Source organism: Platalea leucorodia, assembly GCF_965183815.1.
Source record: "Platalea leucorodia genome assembly, chromosome: 25".
Classification (NCBI taxonomy): domain Eukaryota; kingdom Metazoa; phylum Chordata; class Aves; order Pelecaniformes; family Threskiornithidae; genus Platalea; species Platalea leucorodia.
In genome coordinates this window covers 787,814-807,664 of record NC_138847.1, presented here as the reverse complement: position 1 = coordinate 807,664, position 19,851 = coordinate 787,814, and the positions used below count along the sequence as shown (strand labels likewise).

Here is a 19,851-nt window from a genome sequence, read left to right as displayed (position 1 = left end):
CCCTGAGGGCAGTGTCCCAGGGCCTCCTATCCACTAATTCCTTAAACAATCAAACATTTGGCCTCCTAAAATTCAGGGTCTTGACCTTACTCTTTGCCTAGCCCATATCCTTTGAGATCGTGAATTACACCAGGGCATGATCACTGCAGCCCAGGCTGCCATCAGTCTTCGCATCATTAAGTAGTTCATCTGTGTTGGTAAGCAACAGGTCTTGTAACACATCGCCTCTGCTCTGGATGTCTACCACCTGGCCTAAGAAATTATCCTCAATGCACTCCAAGAGTCTCCTGGACCACTTACAGCTCACTGTGCCACTTTTCCAGCAGATGTGCAGGGGACTGAAGTCCTCCAGCAGGATCAGAGCCTGCGAGTGCGATGCTTCCTGTAATTGAAGTACAAACGCTTCATCAACAATCTCCTCTTGGTCGGGTGGCCTGTAGTAAACACCAGCCACGAGGTTTCCTTTCTCGGCTTAGCCCCTAATTTTTACCCATAACCTCTCAACCTGTTCATCGCTGTTTTTCAAAGACAGCTCTGTGCAGTACTAACAAATTAGGGTCAGGTCAGTTGTCCTAAATGTGGGCATCTTCTTTCATTTCTGCTGGTGAAGGGGGTTCCCCACCAGCCTATAAGAAGATGCTCCCAGGTTCTGCCCTGTCGCTATGAACTGCTCCATTAGAGCTTGCAGTTACCTTCAGGTATCTTGGACCACCTCCTGAACCTCAAATTTCACCAGGTGTTTGTGTCTGAGCAGCTCACTGCATCCTCCAGCTTCATTAATTAGCATCAGAGCTGAAACAAGGAGCTCACATGCAGGTGGCCATTTGGTGCACACCTGAACTGAGGCAAGAGGAATCCCACCTCCTGTGGGACTGTGGAAGGCATGGAGGGAAGCTGAGTCCCCCTCTAGCCCTAGGAGACCCAGAGTGAGATGCCTGCATTGCCTCAGCCGAATCCCTTCCCTCAGCAGGGGTAAAGGAGATCTGTCACTGCCTGGGTGTCCTGTCTAACACTGTGACAAGAAGAAGTGATTCTTAGACATAAATCTTTTTCTGAGAAGAGAAATGCCACTGCTGGGAGTAAAGTGTCTCTCCCTGGCTGGGGAAGGGAACATCAGTGACTCCTTCAGCCTGTTTCACAGCAGGTTCCCCTGGAGCCCCAGGGACACCTGCAGGGAGCCCCGAGGGGGCAGAGAAAGTGATGCCTTGGGCTGGTCCTCAGCTCCTGAGCTGGGCCGGGCTCCTGGACAGAGAGAGACAACTCTGCCCAAGAGCAGCTCCTCTCCAAAGCACAGCAGGGCTGAGGGCACTGCCTGCAGGGACAAAGAGAGAGGAGTGAAGCAGAGAGAGCTTAAAGGCAGTTTGGAATGGGAGAATGCTGAGAGCTGACTGGGGGAGAAATCTTCACAGCCGTCTATACGGTAAGTCTCTGGGTAAAGGGAAGTGAAGCTGTGGTTCCTGGAGGGATCTCCTGAAGCTGGTACATCACACAGCCTGTAGAATCTTTAAGAACACTCACAGGTTTCCTAGTGTAGAGGAGAAGGAGGACATGCTCCTGAGCAGGGATTCCCTACTGCACCATCAGAGGGACAGGGCATGATGGCTGCCTTCTCCCAGGAACAGCTGCAGAGGTGTAAATCCAGGTGTGCAGCTGGAGGTGCCCAGGGCAGTCCTTCAGAGCAGGGTCCCTATGTCCCCAGGGGGCTGTGTGCTGGGCAGGGACTCTGCCCCCTGCCAGGGTCAGCACTCAGCCTGCCCGGGGAGCTCCCCATGGCACTGCGGGGAGAAGCTGTGGGTGGAAGCAGTCGCTCCCAGCAGGGCAGGGCAGGGTCTTTCTGCTGTTGAGAGGCTGCTGCATGCGTCCAGAGTGCTCTCAGATCCAGATCACCCCCAGAATGCTTCTGAGGTGACTTTTCAAGAGGAAAGTTTATGTGGGGGTTACCTGAAAGTGAAGGAGACTGTGCTTTGAGTTTTCTACTCTTGGTTAGCTGGGTGATGAATGAGAAATTAAAATGAGTGCAGTAAAAATGCTGACAATTTTTGCTCCAAAAGAACACTCCCCTGGTAAACTTACGAGTGGGTAATATCTGACCTAAATTCTGAGCAGGAAAGCTTATTCCCCTCCCTGCTGCACTGTATGGCAGGACTGCATACTCTGGAGCACACAGCAGATCCCCTGCTCCTCACAGCACATTCAAACAGACAGCAAAGGAACTCCAGAAAAGGAGCTGAACGAAGACGTTACCAAGGAATAAGACAATTGGAGCATTTCTATGAGAAACATTGAGTTTTATGCCAAGGTGTTTGTCCTAACCTGTCAATGACTTCTCTTCCTTGGACAGGTCCCTGTGCCCAGAGGCAGCAGATGTCCAACAGCAGTTCCATCACCCAGTTTCTCCTCTTGGCATTCGCAGACACGCGGGAGCTGCAGCTCTTGCACTTCTGGCTCTTCCTGGCCATCTACCTGGCTGCCCTCTTGGGCAACGGCCTCGTCATCACCGCCATAGCCTGCGACTGCCACCTCCACACCCCCATGTACTTCTTCCTCCTCAACCTCTCCCTCCTTGACCTGGGCTCCATCTCCATCACTGTCCCCAAAGCCATGGCCAACTTGCTCTGGGACACCAGAGCCGTCACTTTCTGGGGATGTGCTGCTCAAGTCTTTTGGTTTCTCTTTTTAGTTGTAGCGGAGTATTTTCTTCTCACTGTCATGGCCTATGATCGCTACATTGCCATCTGCAAACCCCTGCACTACAGGACCTTCCTGGGCAGCAGAGCTTGTGTCCACATGGCAGCAGCTGCCTGGGGCAGTGGGTTTCTCAATGCTGTGCTGCACACTGCCAATACATTTTCACTACCACTCTGCCAAGGCAATGCTGTGGACCAGTTCTTCTGTGAAATCCCGGAGATCCTCAAGCTCTCCTGCTCACACTTCTATGTCAGGGAGGCTGGGCTTCTTGCAGTTAGTGCTTTTCTCTCTTTGGGCTGTTTTGTTTTCATTGTGGTGTCCTATGTGCAGATCTTCAGGGCTGTGCTGAGGATGCCCCCTGAGCAGGGATGGCACAAAGCCTTTTCCACGTGCCTCCCTCACCTGGCCGTGGTCTCCCTGTTTATTAGCACTGCAGTGTTTTCCTACCTGAAGCCTCCCTCCATCTCCTCCCCATGCTTGGACCTGGTGGTGGCAGTGCTGTACTCGGTGGTGCCTCCAGCAGTGAACCCCCTCATCTACAGCATGAGGAACCAAGAGCTCAAGGATGCCCTGAGGACATTGATTAGACATTTTTTCAGCAGCCATAGACTGCATACCTTCCTCTGCAAATGACTGCCAGTGTATCTTGTGGCAGGCCAAGCCTGTCATTCCTTCTCTTTTTTTCCCTTCTTTTTTTCTTTTTTCCATTTCTGATGATGTTGTCTGCAACGAAATGTCATTATTCATCCCCTCCTACTTAAGAATCCACCTGTCTTGTGTGATCCAGTGACTTTGTGTAAATGGGGAGTCAGTGTCTCTGTGTGTTTAAGCAAAATAAATGAACCTGCAGCAACTTCTTTGTCTGAGATCCATCATCATCAGACTATGAATGAAAAGGAAATGAAAAGACCTTTCTGGCTGCAGCAGCTTGGGGCAGGCCACTCTGTCACTGGGGCAGCAGGAGCTGCTTGAGGACCCCCGGCCTGGGCTCTTGTGCTGGCCTGGGGAGAGGGGATGGCCCAGAGGGGCTGCAGACCTCTCAGAATATCCTGGAGAGGAGGTCACTGGGTCCAATTGACCACCACAGGTGTCCCCCATCTCTGGGGCTGAGCCTTCTCTGTCCCCCAGGAGCTGCTGTGCCCTTCAGAGGGGCTGTGGCTGTGGGGTGAGCACCCAGAGCTCTGCAGCGGCCTGCGGTGTGCACTGCCGTGGGGCCAGCCCAGGCTGAGCAGTGCTAGGAATTGGGCAGGGAAGGTGGAAGAGCTTGGAGGGAGCTGGGTTGTGCTGGAAAGTGCCCAGGAGTGAAAAACATCAGTGTATAGCTTGTACTGTGTGACCTTGCAGGGTGAGGTCTCATACCAGGGGTTTGTGGTGCCGAGCCAGGGGTTGTGGAAGGGATCAAAGACAACAGGTGCAGGAGAGAGGAGGCCAGTCTGTGCCCTTTATGTATGGACAAACCGGGAAGGTGGCCCAGAGCCTTTGTCACCCCCCAGCCTCTCTCACCAGCCATTTCCAGTCCTGGCCGTTCACCCCAGGTTAATGGGTAAGTCTCGCTGTGAGGCCATCTCCATCCTCCTGCTGGACTCAGTGCCTGCATCGGGGAAAATGGCCAGCCCTGCCTGGGCTCCATCCTGGCCCAGACTGCAGCAGACCCCAGAACAGGGCTGTCGGCGAATCCCCACATGGGACATAGCTGGGGCTGGGGCTTCCAAAACATGATGGCCATGGAGAGAAGGGGCAAAGATGACTGTCATGGGGATGTTGTGGGGGACCTTTACCCAGCCCTGAATGCATACTGCTGTGTGGTGTGCCTTCACAACAGGGCTGTGAGGCCATGAGCGGGGTAGTGGTGCTGGGACAGTGCAGGGAAAAAGCGCCGAGAGGGACCATGAAGCAGCTGCCAAGAGGTGACAACAAGGACAGGTTACACAGAAGGGATTTATATAAGTTACCTTGTTGTGGAGGTATGCTTTGGGGAACAGCAAAGCTCACCTGGAGTTGGAGGCTGTAAGAAAAGTGAAGAGCAAAAAGAACTTCGATCGCTGGTGAGAGAGCAAGGCTGAACATGGAAAATGCAGGGCTGCCACTCAATGGGGAGGGGGATTTCATAACAGCAGATACAGGTGGGGCTGAGGGACTTAATGTTGACTTTGTCTGAGTCTTTACTGATGTTGTGGTTTAACCACAGCCAGCAAGTAAGCACCACAGAGCCGCTCGCTCACTCCCCCCACCCCAGTGGGATGCGGGAGAGAATTGGAAGGGTGAAAGTGAGAAAACTCGTGGGTTGAGATAAGAAAAGTTTAACAATGGAAGTAAAATGAAATAGAATAGTAGTAATAGTAATAATAATATACATAGTACAATAATAATATACAAAGCAAGTGATACACAATACAATTGCTCACCACCTGCCGACCGATGCCCAGCATGTCACCGAGCAATTGCTGCCCCCCAGCCAACTCCCCCCAGCTTATATACTGAGCCTGACGTCATATGGTATGGAATAGCCCCTTGGCCAGTCTGGGTCAGCTGTCCTGGCTGTGCCCCCTGCCAGCTTCTTGTGCAGCTGGCAAAGCATGCGAAGCTAAAAAGTGCTTGACTGGTGTAAGCACTACTTAGCAACAACCAAAACATCAGTGAGTTCTCAACATTATTCTCATCCTAAATCCAAAACACAGCACTATACCAGCTACTAGGAAGAAAAATCAACTCTATCCCAGATGAAACCAGAACAGTATCCACCCCTTATGCTATACCATCTACGTCATGCCCAGGGCTTACACTTTCCAATACATTCCAATTCATCACCACCACTTTTCCAGTCTTTTGAGATAGATAGATAGACAGACAGACAGACAGATAGATAGATGATAGATAGATAGATAGATAGATAGATAGATAGATATACACACACACATAGATATAATTTCCCTAGTCTATGGGCTATCCCTCTAAAATGTTTGTTGAGTTCGTTTAGTCCATGACTTTGAGCTCCATCTGTCCTAACAGTCTTTCAGGGCAGGAGAGATGGTGTGCGGTGTTGGATTGTTGCATGCTGAAGCTGGTTCTGGTTCCATCACCGCTGCAGTTTGCTCGGTTTCCTCAGAGTTCATTCTTCATTAATTTGGGTGATTCTTACTGTATACTGTAGATATGGCACATAGTAATCATAGAAGTGATGACATCCAGTATTATATAGCAACTAACATGATACAATTCACTTCATTGGCTATTTTCACCCAAAATCAAATCTCCTTGAGGTACACATCGGACTTCCCCATCCTCCTGCATCACCCACCAAGTGCATCCAGGTCCTTGAGCAAAAGCAATCCCATGAATGCATTTACCTCTGCCTGAGGCAGGAGTAACCCAGACTGTCTTCCCCAGCATATTTTTTAGGTGCACTACAGGGATTTTATCCCCCTCTACAGTACGTAAAAGTCTTGACTGGGCAGGGCCAGCTCAATTGGCAGATACCCTGGTGTTGACTAACCAGGTGGCCTTTGCTAGATGTGTATCCCAATGTCTGAATGTCCCAGCACCCATTGCTCTCAGTATAGTCTTTAACAGTCCATTGTATCGTTCGATTTTCCCAGAGGCTGGCGCACGATAGGGGATGTGAGATACCCGCTCAGTGCCGTGCTCTTTGGCCCAGGTGTCTATGAGGCTGTTTCGGAAATGAGTTCCGTTATCTGACTCCATTCTTTCTGGGGTGCCATGTCACCACAGGACTTGCTTTTCAAGGCCCACGATAGCATTCCAGGCGGTGGCATGGGGCACGGCATATGTTTCCAGCCATCCGATGGTTGCTTCCACCATTGTAAGCACATGGCGCTTGCCTTGGCGGGTTTGTGGGAGTGTGATATCATCAATCTGCCAGGCTTCTGCATATTTATATTTCAGCCATTGACCTCCATTCCGGAGAGGCTTGCACCGCTTGGCTTGCTTGATTGCAGCGCATGTTTCGCATTCACGGACAACCTGTGTAATAGTGTCCATGGTCAAGTCCACCTCTCAATCACAAGCCCATCTATATGTTACATCTCTTCCTTGATGGCCTGAGGTGTCATGGGCCCACCCAGCTAGAAATAATTCACCCTTCTGTTGCCAGTCCAGATCCACCTGAGGCACTTCAATCTTAGCAGCCTGATCCACCTGCTGGTTGTGTTGATGTTCTTCAGTGGCCCAACTCTTGGGTACGTGAGTATCTATGTGACGTACTTTTACAACCAGGTTCTCTACTCAGGCAGCAATATCTTGCCACAATTCAGCAGCCCAGGTGGGTTTGCCTCTGCACTGCCAGTTGCTCCGCTTCCATTGCTGTAGCCACCCCCACAGAGCATTTGCCACCATCCATGAGTCAGTACACAGATAGAGCATTGGCCACTTTTCTCGTTCAGCAATATCTAAAGCCTGCTGGATGGCTTTCACCTCTGCAAACTGACTCGATTCACCTTCCCCTTCAGCAGTTTCTGCAACTTGTCCTATAGGACTCCATACAGGAGCTTTCCACCTCCAATGCTTCCCCACAAGACGACAGGACCCATCAGTGAACAGGGCATATTGCTTCTCATTTTCTGGTACTTTATTATACAGTGGGGCCTCCTCAGCATGCGTCACCTCCTCCTCTGGCGATATTCCGAAATCTTTGCCTTCTGGCCAGTCCATGATCACTTCCAAGATTCCTGGGCGACCGGGGTTTCCTATTCGAGCCCGCTGTGTGATCAGTGTGACCCACTTACTCCACGTAGCATCAGTTGCATGATGGGTAGAGGGGACCCTCCCTTTGAACATCCAGCCCAGCACTGGCAGTCGGGGTGCCAGGAGGAGCTGTGCTTCAGTACCAACCACTTCTGAAGCAGCTCAAACTCCTTCATATGCTGCCAATATCTCTTTTTCAGTTGGAGTATAGCGGGCCTCAGATCCTCTGTATCCCCGACTCCAGAACCCCAGGGGTCGACCTCGAGTCTCTCCCGGTGCTTTCTGCCAGAGGCTCCAGGTAGGGCCGTTCTCCCCAGCTGCAGTGTAGAGCACATTTTTAATATCTTGTCCTGCCCGGACTGGCCCAAGGGCAACTGCATGAACTATCTCCCGTTTAATTTGTTCAAAGGCTTGTCGTTGCTCAGGGCCCCATTTAAAATCGTTCTTCTTGCGGGTCACTTGATGGAGAGGGCTTACTATGAGACTGTAATGTGGAATATGCATTCTCCAAAAACCCACAACGCCCAAGAAAGCTTGTGCTTCCTTTTTGCTGGTTGGTGGGGACATGGCTGTGATTTTGTTGATTACATCCATTGGGATCTGACGACGCCCATCTTGCCATTTTATTCCTAAAAACTGGATCTCCTGTGCAGGTCCCTTGACCTTACTTTGTTTTATAGCAAAGCCAGCTTCCAGAAGAATTTGGACTATTTGCTTCCCTTTCTCAAAAACTTCTGCTGCTGTGTTGCCCCACACAATGATGTCACCCTGTTCCAATGCAGTCTGGATCAGTCCATGGCAAATGGTGGGGCTGTGTTTCCACCCCTGGGGCAGTTGATTCCAGGTGTACTGGACCCCCCTCCAAGTGAAAGCAAACTGTGGCCTGCACTCTGCTGCCAAAGGGATTGAGAAAAATGCATTAGCGATGTCAATGGTGGCATACCACTTGGCTGCCTTTGACTCCAGTTCATATTGAAGATCTAGCATGTCCGGCACGGCAGCGCTCAGTGGTGGCGTGACTTCATTCAGGCCCCGATAGTCTACTGTTAGTCTTCACTCTTCATTAGACTTTCGCACTGGCCATATGGGACTGTTAAACGGTGAGTGAGTCTTGCTGATCACTCCTTGGGTCTCCAGCTGACGAATCAGCTTATGGATGGGAATCAGGGAGTCTCTGTTGGTGCGATATTGCCGCTGGTGCACTGTTGTGGTAGCAGTTGGTACCTGTTGTTCTTTGACCCTCAGCAACCCCACAACAGAAGGGTCCTCCGAAAGACCGGGCAGGGTGGACAGCTGTTTAATTTCCTCTGTCTCCAATGCGGCTATGCCAAAAGCCCACCGGTACCCTTTTGGGTCCTTGAAATACCCTCTCCTGAGGTAGTCTATACCAAGGATGCACGGAGCCTCTGGGCCAGTCGCAATGGGGTGCTTCTGCCACTCATTCCCTGTTAGGCTCACTTCGGCCTCCAATACAGTCAGCTCTTGGGATCCCCCTGTCACTCCAGAAATACAGATGGGTTCTGCCCCTTTACAGCTTGATGGCATGAGGGTACACTGTGCACCGGTGTCTACTAAAGCCTTATACTCCTGTGGGGCTGATGTGCCAGGCCATCGAATCCACACAGTCCAGTACACCCGATTGTCCCTCTCCTCCACCTGGCTGGAGGCAGGGTCCCTCTAGTCCTGGTCATAGCACTCGTTACTCACTTCTTGTAAATGCGAGTCAAAAATCCCTTTATTAGGATCGGAAACAGAATCAGCCCTTCTACCCTATCTGAGGAACTGCTCGCTGGAAACTGGAGCCACAACTCTCCTGGGAGAACCACCTTTTGTAGTTGTTTTTCCTTGCAACTCACGTACCCGTGCCTCCAGGGTCGAGGTAGATTCTCCATCCCACTTCCTCATGTCCTCTCCGTGGTCACGCAGATAAAACCACAGGGTGCCCCGTGGTGTGTATCCACTGTATCTTCTCTCTTGAACAGAGGGACGCTTACTCCTAATGGCTGAGATACTGGTCCGTACAGGTGAGGAGTAGGATATATCCTCTTCGAGTTGCTGGACCTTCTGGGACAGTTTCTCCACAGCCGATACGCAGGCCTGTAGGGAGGAAGAGAGACTTTCTTCGTATTGTCGGAGCTGGCCAGCCATTTCGTCCACTGTTGGTCCCTCTTCATCTTTCCAGGTCATTATTGCCAATGAGTTTGCATGTGATGATGGTGCGCTCCGTACAAACTTCCGCCACATGGGTCGTGTGCATTGGACTTCGTCTGGGTCTTTGGATAACTGCTCATTGTCCAGGTCATTATAAATCACTTCCAGCACAGCTAATTCCCTCAGGTACTGGATACCTCTCTCCATGGTGGTCCACTTGCCTGGGTGACATATAACATCTTCCTTGAAGGGATATCTTTCCTTCACACCTGACAGGAGTCGCCTCCAGAGGCTGAGGGCTTTTGCCCCTTTTCCAATTGCTTTGTCAATGCCTCCTTCTCTAGAAAGGGATCCCAGCTGCTTGGCTTCCCTACCCTCTAATTCCAGGCTACTGGCCCCATTATCCCAGCATCGGAGCAGCCAGGTGATGATGTGCTCACCTGGACGACGACCGAAATCTTTTCGCATATCTCGCAGCTCACTCAGGGAGAGGGATCGGGTGGTTACCATCTCATTTATGGGTTCCGCCTCTTCCTCCTTCTGTTCTCTTGATGGCCCTGGCTCATCATCAGCCCTTACTAAACGAGCTGATTTCCTTGTGTATTTTTTCTTCTGTATAGGGGCAAGTGATACTGGCACGGATTGGTTCTCTGGTCCAGCTGCAGTGCCTATCGTGGGGGCTGGCACAGCCACGGGGGCCGGCGCAGGGGCTGGCGCAGCCGCAGTGCCTGTGGCAGGGACTGGCACAGCCATGGGGGCCGTCATTTTGTCGTCCGATCCAGAGACCTTCTCTTTCCCTTGAGGGTACTGAATAGTGTTGAATAGGGCTCGGTAGGCATGGGCCAGGCCCCAGCACGTTGCAGTGATCTGTGTCTCTCTGGAGTTGCCAGGGTGACAACATACATTTTCCAAATACTTTACTAGTTTCTCAGGATTCTGCACTTGTTCGGGGGTGAAGTTCCAAAACACTGGAGGTGCCCATTGTCCTAGGTACTTGCCCATACTCTCCCTCACACCCTGCCACTCATAACTATCCAGCCTTCGAGGAGATCTCTGGATGATATTCTTAAGCTGCTTATTAACCTTAGATAAAACTGAAACAAAATTCCCAAGAACTATCAACGGATATATCTTAACTACCCAAGGATGCTCAAGATAATGAAAAATTGTTGTAATGAAGGAGAAAACATCATAGAAGAAAGTAACAAAGATGCCATCCTGTATTTCCTCCGTAAAAAAACTCTCAGAAGAGAAGGTATAATTGCTAATTGTCTCCACTCTTAACTTCCATGGTCTGCTCTGACATGGGATTATCCACGTCCACAGACGCTTTGGGGTGTCGTGCTCCCGCAGGAACTCGTCCACAGGTCACAGTCCCTTCGACTCGAGTTGACACTGGAGTTCCAGCCTGTCCAGTACAGCAGCACAGAAAAACAGCGATGCCCTGGCCATCTGCCAGCCCAGGCACGTGGCCATTGCTGTTATCAAAATGTTCCCAGGCACAACACAGTAAGATGACTCTAACATACAGTAAGGCAAGCAAGCCCCATGGCAAGCACAGAAGCCTGCCGATTAACAGCTAAACAGCAATAACAGCTATAAATTCGATCTAGCGCATTCCAATTAAATCTGTTGTTATCTCGAACCCTTCGAGCCCCACGTTGGGCGCCAAAAGTGACTGTCGTGGTTTAACCCCAGCCAGCAACTAAGCACCACGCAGCCGCTCGCTCACTCCCCACCAGTGGGATGGGGGAGAGAATCAGAAGGGTAAAAGGGAGAAAACTCGTGGGTTGAGATAAGAACAGTTTAATAACTAAAGTAAAATAAAAATAGAACAGTAATAATAATAATAATAACAATAATAATAACAAGTAATAATAGTACAATAGTAATACAAAGCAAACGATACACTCTACAATTGCTCACCACCCTCCGACCGATGGCCAGCCCGTCCCCCAAGCAGCGATCGTTGCCCCCTCCCTTGGCTAGCTCCCCCAGTTTATATACTGAGCATGACGTCACATGGTATGGAATAGCCCTTGGGCCAGTCTAGGTCAGCTGTCCTGGCTGTGCCCCCTCCCAGCTTCTCCTGCACCCGGCAGAGCATGGGCAGTTGAAAAGTCCTTTACCACTGTGAGCGCCACTTAGCAACTACTTAGCAAGAACAAAACATCAGTGTATCCTCGACATTGTTCTCATCCTAAACCCAAAACACAGCCCCATACCAGCTACCAAGAAGAAAATTAACTCTATCCCAGCTGAAACCAGGACAGCTGGTCAACTCCAAGCTTGCCCTGATACATGGGGTTATTCTTCCCCTGATGCAGGACTGGCCACTTCTCCTTGTCAAACTTGATGAGCTTTCTGTTGGCCAAATCCCAGAGTTTCCCAGGGTCCCCATGAACTGAATCTTCCTTGTGTCAGCTGTTCACGTGTGCGTGTAGGTGGCTCACCCCGTCCTGTGGTGCCTCTAACAAGATGACGGCATGAGGAATTGAAGGCCATGATGGATAATAAAAGGAGGTAGTAGTTTAACGGCCTTGCTGACCAAGGTAGGAATTCCCAATGCTGCCAGCCCAGAAACACCAAAGGAGGGCAACAGGCAAGCAAAGCCAGGGCCAGCGGGTAAAGGGAAACCAGGGATGGGCTTCCTGAATGAGAGGGATTGAGGACGACCAAAGGGAAGAACTCGGGAAGAGGGAAACAGGGAATAAGAAAGTTGGAGGTGAAGCAAAGGGTACAACCAGGGCTGTTTGTGGGCACCTGTCAAGTAGCCCTCAATCTCAGCAGGGAATCAGCATGGCTGGGCACACCTCTGATGGGCCTGCACAGGAATGCAGACGGCTTGGGGAGCAAACAGGAGGAATTAGGAGTCTGTGGGCAGTTCTTGAGCTGAAATCTCACTTGGGTATCAGGGACGTGGTCAGATAGCTCACACCACTGGAGCTTGGCCATGGATGGAAGCTGCCTCTTTAGGAAGGATGGGGCAGGTCAGTGAGGAGGGGAAGGTGCCCTGTCTGTGGGTGAGCAGAAGGAAAGCATGGAGCTCTGCTAGTGACAGGTGAGGAGCCAGATGAGAGCTGACGGATCAGGATTAGTGGGCAGAGCAACATTACGATGGGTAATTTTGTAGTTGATGTCTGATGTGGACCAACTGTATTAGGAAGAAGCAACAGATGAGGCCTTCTTCTGATGAGTAGAAGCAGCTTCTCATTTGCAGGCCCTGGTCCTCGTGGCAGAGATTACCCAGCTGGACATCTGCTGGAGGGGCAGCACAGCAGGGCACAAGACACTCAGGAGGTTTCTGGAGGGCACCAAGAACCTCCCGAGCATTCAGAGAGGGTGTTAGGAAAGCCAAAGCCCATCTCGATCTCAATCTGGTGATTCCATCTGGACATGAAGGGCATCAAGAAAGGATTTAACAATGATGCCAGCAGCAAAAGGAAGGCTCAGGAAAATGTGGGCCTGCTGCTAGATGGGGTGGGACCCTGGTGACAGAGAACACAGAAGAGGCCAAGGTACTCCATGTCTTCTTCCTCTCTGCGTTTACCGGTAAGACCAACCTTCAGGAATCCCAGGCCCCCAAGACCAGAGGCAAGGAGCAAGGAAGACTTACCCTTGGTGCAGGAGTCTCAGCTTAGGGAACATGGAAACAAACCGCACATGCATAAGTCCTTGAGAGCTGAGGGGATGCACTCATGAGAGCTGAGGAAGATGGCTGATGTCCTTGTAAGGCCCCTTGAAATCATGTTTGAAAGGTCAAGGGGATTTGGTGAGGTTCCTGAGGACTGGAAGACAGCAAATGGAAACCTCATCTTGGAGCAGAGCAAGAAAGAGGATGCAGGGAGCTGTCAGCCTGTCTCCCATTCTACCCCTATAGACAAGCTGAGTGAGTATGGACTGGCTAAGTGGAAAATGAGAGGGACTGAAAACTGACTGAGTCCCAGAGGGTTGTGTCCAGTGGCACAAAGTCCAGCTGGAGGATAATCACCAGTGGGGTAGCCCTTGGGTTGATACTGGGTCCCATTTTATTCAGCCTTTCATTACAGTTCTCTGTGGTGGGACCAAGGGCATCCCGAGCAAGTTTGTGGATGATCTAAAATTGGGAGGAGTGGCTGATACACCGGCTGGTTGCACTGCTGCTCAGAAGGACCTGGGCAGGCTGGAGAACCGGGCAGAGAGGAACCTCATGAAGTTCAACAAAGGGAAACACAGAGTCCTGCCCCTGGGCAGGAAGGACCTCATGGACCAGGACAGGCTGGGGGACGGCTGGCTGGAAAGCAGGTTTCTAGAGAAGGATCAGGGGGTCCTGGTGGACAGCAAGCTGACCACGAGCCAGCAGTGTGGCTGTGTGGCAAAGCAGGCCGACAGCCTCCTGGGCCGCATTCAGGAGAGGTTTGCCAGCAGGTCGAGAGAGGTGATCCTGCCCCTCTAGTCAGCGCTGGTGAGGCCACATCTGGAGCGCTACGTCCAGTGCTGGGCTGCCCTGTACAAGAGAGACATCAACTTACTGGAGTGAGTCCAGCAAAGGGCCACAAAGATGATGAAGGCACACAAGCATCCTTCAGGAGAGGCTGAGATTGCTGGGACTTTTTAGCCTGGAGAAGAGAAGGCTCATGGGGATCTTATCAATGTGTATCAACACCTGATGGGAGAGAATGAAGAAGAGGGAGCCAGACTTTTCTCCGTGGTGCCCAGTGACAGGCAATGGGTAGAAACGGAAGCACAGGAGCTTCCGTCTCAACACAAGAAAACACTTTTCTCCTGTGAGGGTGGTGGATCACTGGAACAGATTGTCCAGAGAGGTTGTCGAGCCTCTGTCCATGGAGATATTCCAAACCCAGCTGCACCCTGTATTGGGCAACCCCAGGAGGTGCCCTAGTCTAGACCAGACTAGGCAATCTCCACAGATACTGCGAAGAAGAGTCAGAAGGAACCAATGGAGGTCTCTAGTGCCACAATCTGCTCTGAGTAGGGAGACCTTGTCCCTTAGATCAGGCTGGTCAGTGTTTTCTCCACTTGAGTTTTGAAAATCTCTGGGCCCCAGTCCCAACACTAAGCAACTATAAAGGTGTGGGCTTTTTTCCTTAAACCTCATTTGAAAATCCCCCTCCTGCTTCTTGTCCTCGTTGTCTCTTGTCCTCCTTGTTCCCTCCTGACCGCTAGACAGATCCTGACGCCTACTCTGACCAAGGACAATCACAACCTTCTCTCCAAGTGTGGCAACACCGGGATCCCCTGCGACTGCACCGCCAGGCATTGGTGGACAGCTCCAAGGAGAGAGACACCCTGGGGATCCCTGCATGGGCTCAGAGGAGGGCATGTGGAGACACCCAGCACCTAACAGAGAGGGAATGTGGCAGTGCCTGTGGGCTGACACTGAGGCAGAGCTGGGGCCAGCATGGGGGAGCAGAGAAGACCTCCAGCAGCTCCTCTGCATACCTGCCAAGGGAGTAATGCACTTGGTGGTGCTTCTGAGAGACGATGGTGGCATGGGAGGGGAGGTACTAAGAGCTGTGGTGCAGGGCACCGGGGCTCAGAACTAGGTCTGGGCTTCCCAGCAGGCAGTGCCAGTGGCTACAGCCGCCAAAGAGCCCTGACCATGGAGAAAGCAGCAGCGCATCTCCTCCCAGCTGTGGAGAGCTGCTCTGGCTACAGAGAGGCTATTGGGAGTGCTGCGGTCAATCCTGGCTGCCCTGCATCTCCCAACCCAGCATGTCTCTTGGTTCCCCAGAGCAATTGCACTGACTGGGGTGACAGCCCTGCCTGGCTAGGGACTGAGGGGAACTCTGGGTTGAGTCATGCTTCCTTCAGTGCAAGCCCTGACGCAGGGTCCCAGCCTCCCTTTCGATGCCACCCTTGAGGAGGGGCGATGGCACGAAGGGATGCGCAGTCGTGAGCACCAGTCCTTCTTCATCCGCTTCCCAGGCCTGGTGGAGCTCCCGGACAGCAAGGACTTCTGGCTCTGCACCATGACCATGCTTTAGGGGACCCACACTCTGGGCATTGTCTTGGATTAGGTGAACGCTGCTGTTTTTGTCTCTGAGGCAATTTTCAGGCAGGTCACCTCTGTTCTGATCTCTCCCTAACCCTCCTCTCATCTACCTGGCCGTTCCTCGCCCCCTCCCCACCACCCCTGCAGGGCCCCGAGCTGGCGATGCTGCTCTGCAGGGTGATTTGGCTGTGGTGCCTGGGGTCACAGGGCGACTCCACACTGGCCTTGCTGCTCAGGGTGTGGAGCAGCTCCAGCTGGATGGGGATGGCTGCTGCTCGTCTCCCCACTGCACAGGGGAGATCCCATTTTATTACAGAGAGGCTATGGGGCAGTCAGCTCCGCCCCGGCTTTAGACACACTCTTACCCAGGCTCCAGGTGAGACAGAGCAGGTTCATGCCTCTGGAGAAGCGAGACAAATCCAAACATTTCTCTAGGAACACAATAACCACAAGTAACAATAACGGTAAAGTTAAATGATAATTGTATTGGTAAAAATAATGATAATACACCAAAGCACCAGGTTTGGATGGGATATCCTGGGATTCGCTTGTGGAGAGAGATGGAGAGTTGATCACTATTGCAGAAACTTTCATGTAATCCTAATTCCACCCTTGAGCTCCTGGTTCCTCATGCTGTAGATGAGGGGGGGTCACTGCTGGAGGCACCACTGAGTACAGAGCCGCCGTCACCAGACCCAGGGGTTGGGAGGAGATGGAGGGGGCCTTCAGGTGCTGATAAAGAGGGAGACCACGGCCAGGGGAGGAGGCACGCGGAAAAGGCTTTGTGCTGTCCCTGCTCCCAGGGGATCCTCAGCACAGTCGTGCACATTTTCCCACGAGACCCTGGAGGGTCCCGCAGCGGTTTTTTGGAGAAGGGTTGAGCAGCCTGGAAGCACAGGGAGGCGGGAAAGTTCTCACGTCAGGCGCAGACACTGAAGCTCTGACACCGCAGTGACCCGTTCTCTGACAGCGGTTCCAAAGGAGCATTTTTACCTCACCATGAGCCTTCCTTGTGCTCATTTGGGTCATGGCCCTGGAACACGCCAGGAGCACAGGCACCATCGCCCCTGTCATTATGTACAGGGTGGCCGCCACTTGTGACAGCCTCATTCCCCACGTGTTCTCATACTGCACTGTGGTTGGCTGGCAGCCATTTCTTTTACACCGTCAGACCCATGCGTTCCCATGCATCCCTTTGATTGGCTGCCTGCCTCCTTTGGACAAGGAAGTGCTCGGATAGAAAAATATGTACATTTATGTACAATAGATACATTTTAAAAAGATATCTAAAACTGAGAGTACAAATAAGTATAACAATATTTTTATTTATTTATGATTAGAGACAGTATTTTAAATACATATACTTCCATACACATAGATGTGTATGCATTTATATATAGATATATGTAAACATTCATAAAGGCAGAGAAATTGAATCTATATAGCAATTGCAACATAGGTATCAAATGGATAAAACCTTCTTTAATAAGAGCTACTGGAAGGAATAATCAGAGTTTAAATGTGAATAGAAAGCAAAGTACAAGGGTGGGTCGAGGTCCCCCACTTTACCAGGCTGCAGAAGCAGCCCAGACATGTCTGGGGTGGGGGGAACCTCAAGAGGGTGGGGAGGACACAGCCAAGCTGGAACATGCCCGAGGGCTATGGCCCCCTCCCAGGAGGTCACCAAGGGGCCCTTGGCCCAAATCCTGTCAGCATACAAAGAAGAGCCCAGTCTTGTGAACTGGCCTAGGAGGCTCCTGCATCCCAGCCCGGCCCAGCAGGATGGCCACGCAGGGTGAACTGGGGAAGACTCTCAGATTTTCCTTGTGCTGCAAGACACAGGCAATGCTGTCTGCGAACATGAAAAAAACAGGACAAAATGCCAACTTCAGAAGAATATGTGCATGGGGACCATATGGAAAAGACCCACAGAGGATCTGAGCAAAGACCATGTGAACGAGAGGAACTAGCCAATGAGCCCATGAACAGCAAACTGGATTTTGAGGTGCCAAAGAGAGGGGAAGGGTGCTGGTGGGAAACTCCCTTTCCCCAGGGTTGTGGGGGATCTCACAGCTACCTATAAGACCAGTGTAGGATGTGGGCTGGTGATACATGTGATTCCTTGTCCTGAGGTTGATAACCTGGTTGACTGCTTCAAAAAGCCTTGGCTGACTGAGTGAGGGGAGAAGTCAGGAGTGTGCTGGGACTTGTCCAGGTCCACCTGACCCACACCAGGCAAACCCAGTACGCTGTGTCTATGTCATGTCAAAGGATGGGGAAGGGAGTGGTGGTAGTGGATGGAAATGTGTTGAATACTGTAGGACCTGAGCAGGATGCACACGGTATGGAATAAGGGGTGGAGATTGTACTGGGTCCAGCTGGGATGAAGTTAATTTTCTTCTTAGCAGCCCCTATGGTGCTGTGCTTTGCCTTGGTGGCCAAAACAGCTTTGACAGCAAGCCGACATTGTAGCTATTGCTGAGCAGTGCTTGCACAGCATCAAGGCCTTCTCTGTTTCTTGCTCTGCCTCAGCAGCGAGGAGGCTGGCTGTGGCAAGAGGCTGGGAGGGGACAAAGCCAGGATAGCTGACCCCAACTGACCAAATCGATATTGCACGCCATATGATGTCATGGTCAGCAATAAAACTGGGGAGGAGGGGGTGTTCTCCAAAGTGTCCTTTGCTCAGAGACAGGCCGGGCATCGATCTCCTGCTGTGAGATCCACTCCTCCACTTATTAAACTGTCTTTATCTCGACCCATGAGATGTGTTTTCTTGCTTTTGCCCTTCCCGTTCCCTCCTCCATCCCGTTGATGGGGAGTGAGCAAGTGACTGGGTGGGGGCTGCCACATGAGGTCACTCCGCCATGTCAGCACATAGCAAATAGGTTGGTATGTGCTTGAGTAGATGATAGGCTGAGAGCTGGCACATGGCTTGTGTAAGTGGTTGTGAGATTACTGATGCCTGAGTAGCTGATAGGCCAAAAGCATGCACGTGGCTTGTGTTGGAGCTTGTGAGGTCACTTGTGCCTTTGTATCGCATAGGCGAGTGGATAGCAAGTAGGTGGATATGTGGTGGTCAGGTCACCGGTGCCTGAGTAGCTGATGGGCAAGAGGGAGACACATGGCTTGGGTATGTACTTGTGATGTCACTCTTGGCTGAATAGCTGATAGGTCAGGACCAGGTGCATGGCCCTGATAGGTGCTTGTGAGGTCGCCGGAGGCTGAGTACCTCAACAGCGAGTACATGGCAAATAGGTGTACATGTTCTTGTGAGGTCACGGGTGCCTGAGTAGCTGACAGGGCAGGAGCAGGCATCTGGCATTGTACTGGTTTTGGCTGGGGTAGAATTACCTTTCTATTTAGTGAAATAGCGCGCGACTGTGTGGGACTTAGCTGCTGGCCGGGGTTAAACGACAACAGGTATGTGTAGGTTGTTTTGAGGTCACTGCTGCCTGAGTAGCTGATAGGGCAGGAGCAGGCCCACAGTTTCTGTAGGTGGTTCTGAGGTCATTGGTGCCCAAATAGCCAATAGGCCAGGAGCAGGCCAACATCAGAGGCAGATGCTGTGACATCATCTGTGGCTGAGTAGCAGATAAGCCAGGGGCTGTGCATGAGCTTGCGATGTCACTGGTGCCTGAGTAGCTGATAGGCCAGGAGCTGGCACATAGCTCATGTAGATGCTTCTGGTGGCACCAAAATAATATTTAGACCACGCCCAAATACGACTTTTTGAAAGAACTATCATCAGCAGAAGGCCATACACCGCACACACATGTGATAGCATAACTCATGCATGCGCAGCATTGGCAGTAGGAGGGTGTGAGGTCACCGTCAGTATAACCCATGAGCACACAGAGGTGGCAGTAGGAGGGTGGCAATGGTCACATCACCAATGGCACCCCATAGCTGTGGGGCTCGGTGCAGAGCGGCCGTGTGCTGTCCCAAGGGCATCACGGGGAATGGGAGCTGCCGGGCCCCGTGTCTGCGAGGCCGAAGGAGCAGCCCCTGCAGCCCTGGCTGGAGCAGTCGGGGTGGGGTGGCTCGGGGGCACCGCCGGGATGTGCCTGGGCACGGTGCCAGGAGAAAACCACAGACTTCCTGCCCGGGCGCTGCGCGGGGAGCGCGGGGAGCGCTGCGAGGCCACGTGGGCTGTGGTTTGTGCACCTGCAGGCTGGAGCTCCTGATCCGCCTGCAGGGAATAACAGCCCCTTGGTGACAGGCTGAGAGTCAGGGACATGTCTGAGCCTCTGGGCTGTGGGTCTGCTGCCAGGGCAGGGACACGAGGGACCTTCCAAGGGGCTCTCCAGGGAAGGATG

At 51.9% G+C, this 19,851-nt stretch overlaps 1 protein-coding gene across 1 annotated transcript; it reads left to right on the top strand.

The window, feature by feature from the left end:
* Positions 1-2,364: 2,364 nt before the first annotated feature.
* Positions 2,365-3,321, top strand: LOC309600798 (olfactory receptor 14A16-like; the record flags this gene model as incomplete). Its single annotated transcript, XM_082333385.1, has 1 exon — positions 2,365-3,321. The coding sequence occupies one exon, from the start codon at positions 2,365-2,367 to the stop codon at positions 3,319-3,321; it is 957 nt and encodes a 318-aa protein (XP_082189511.1).
* Positions 3,322-19,851: the final 16,530 nt, after the last annotated feature.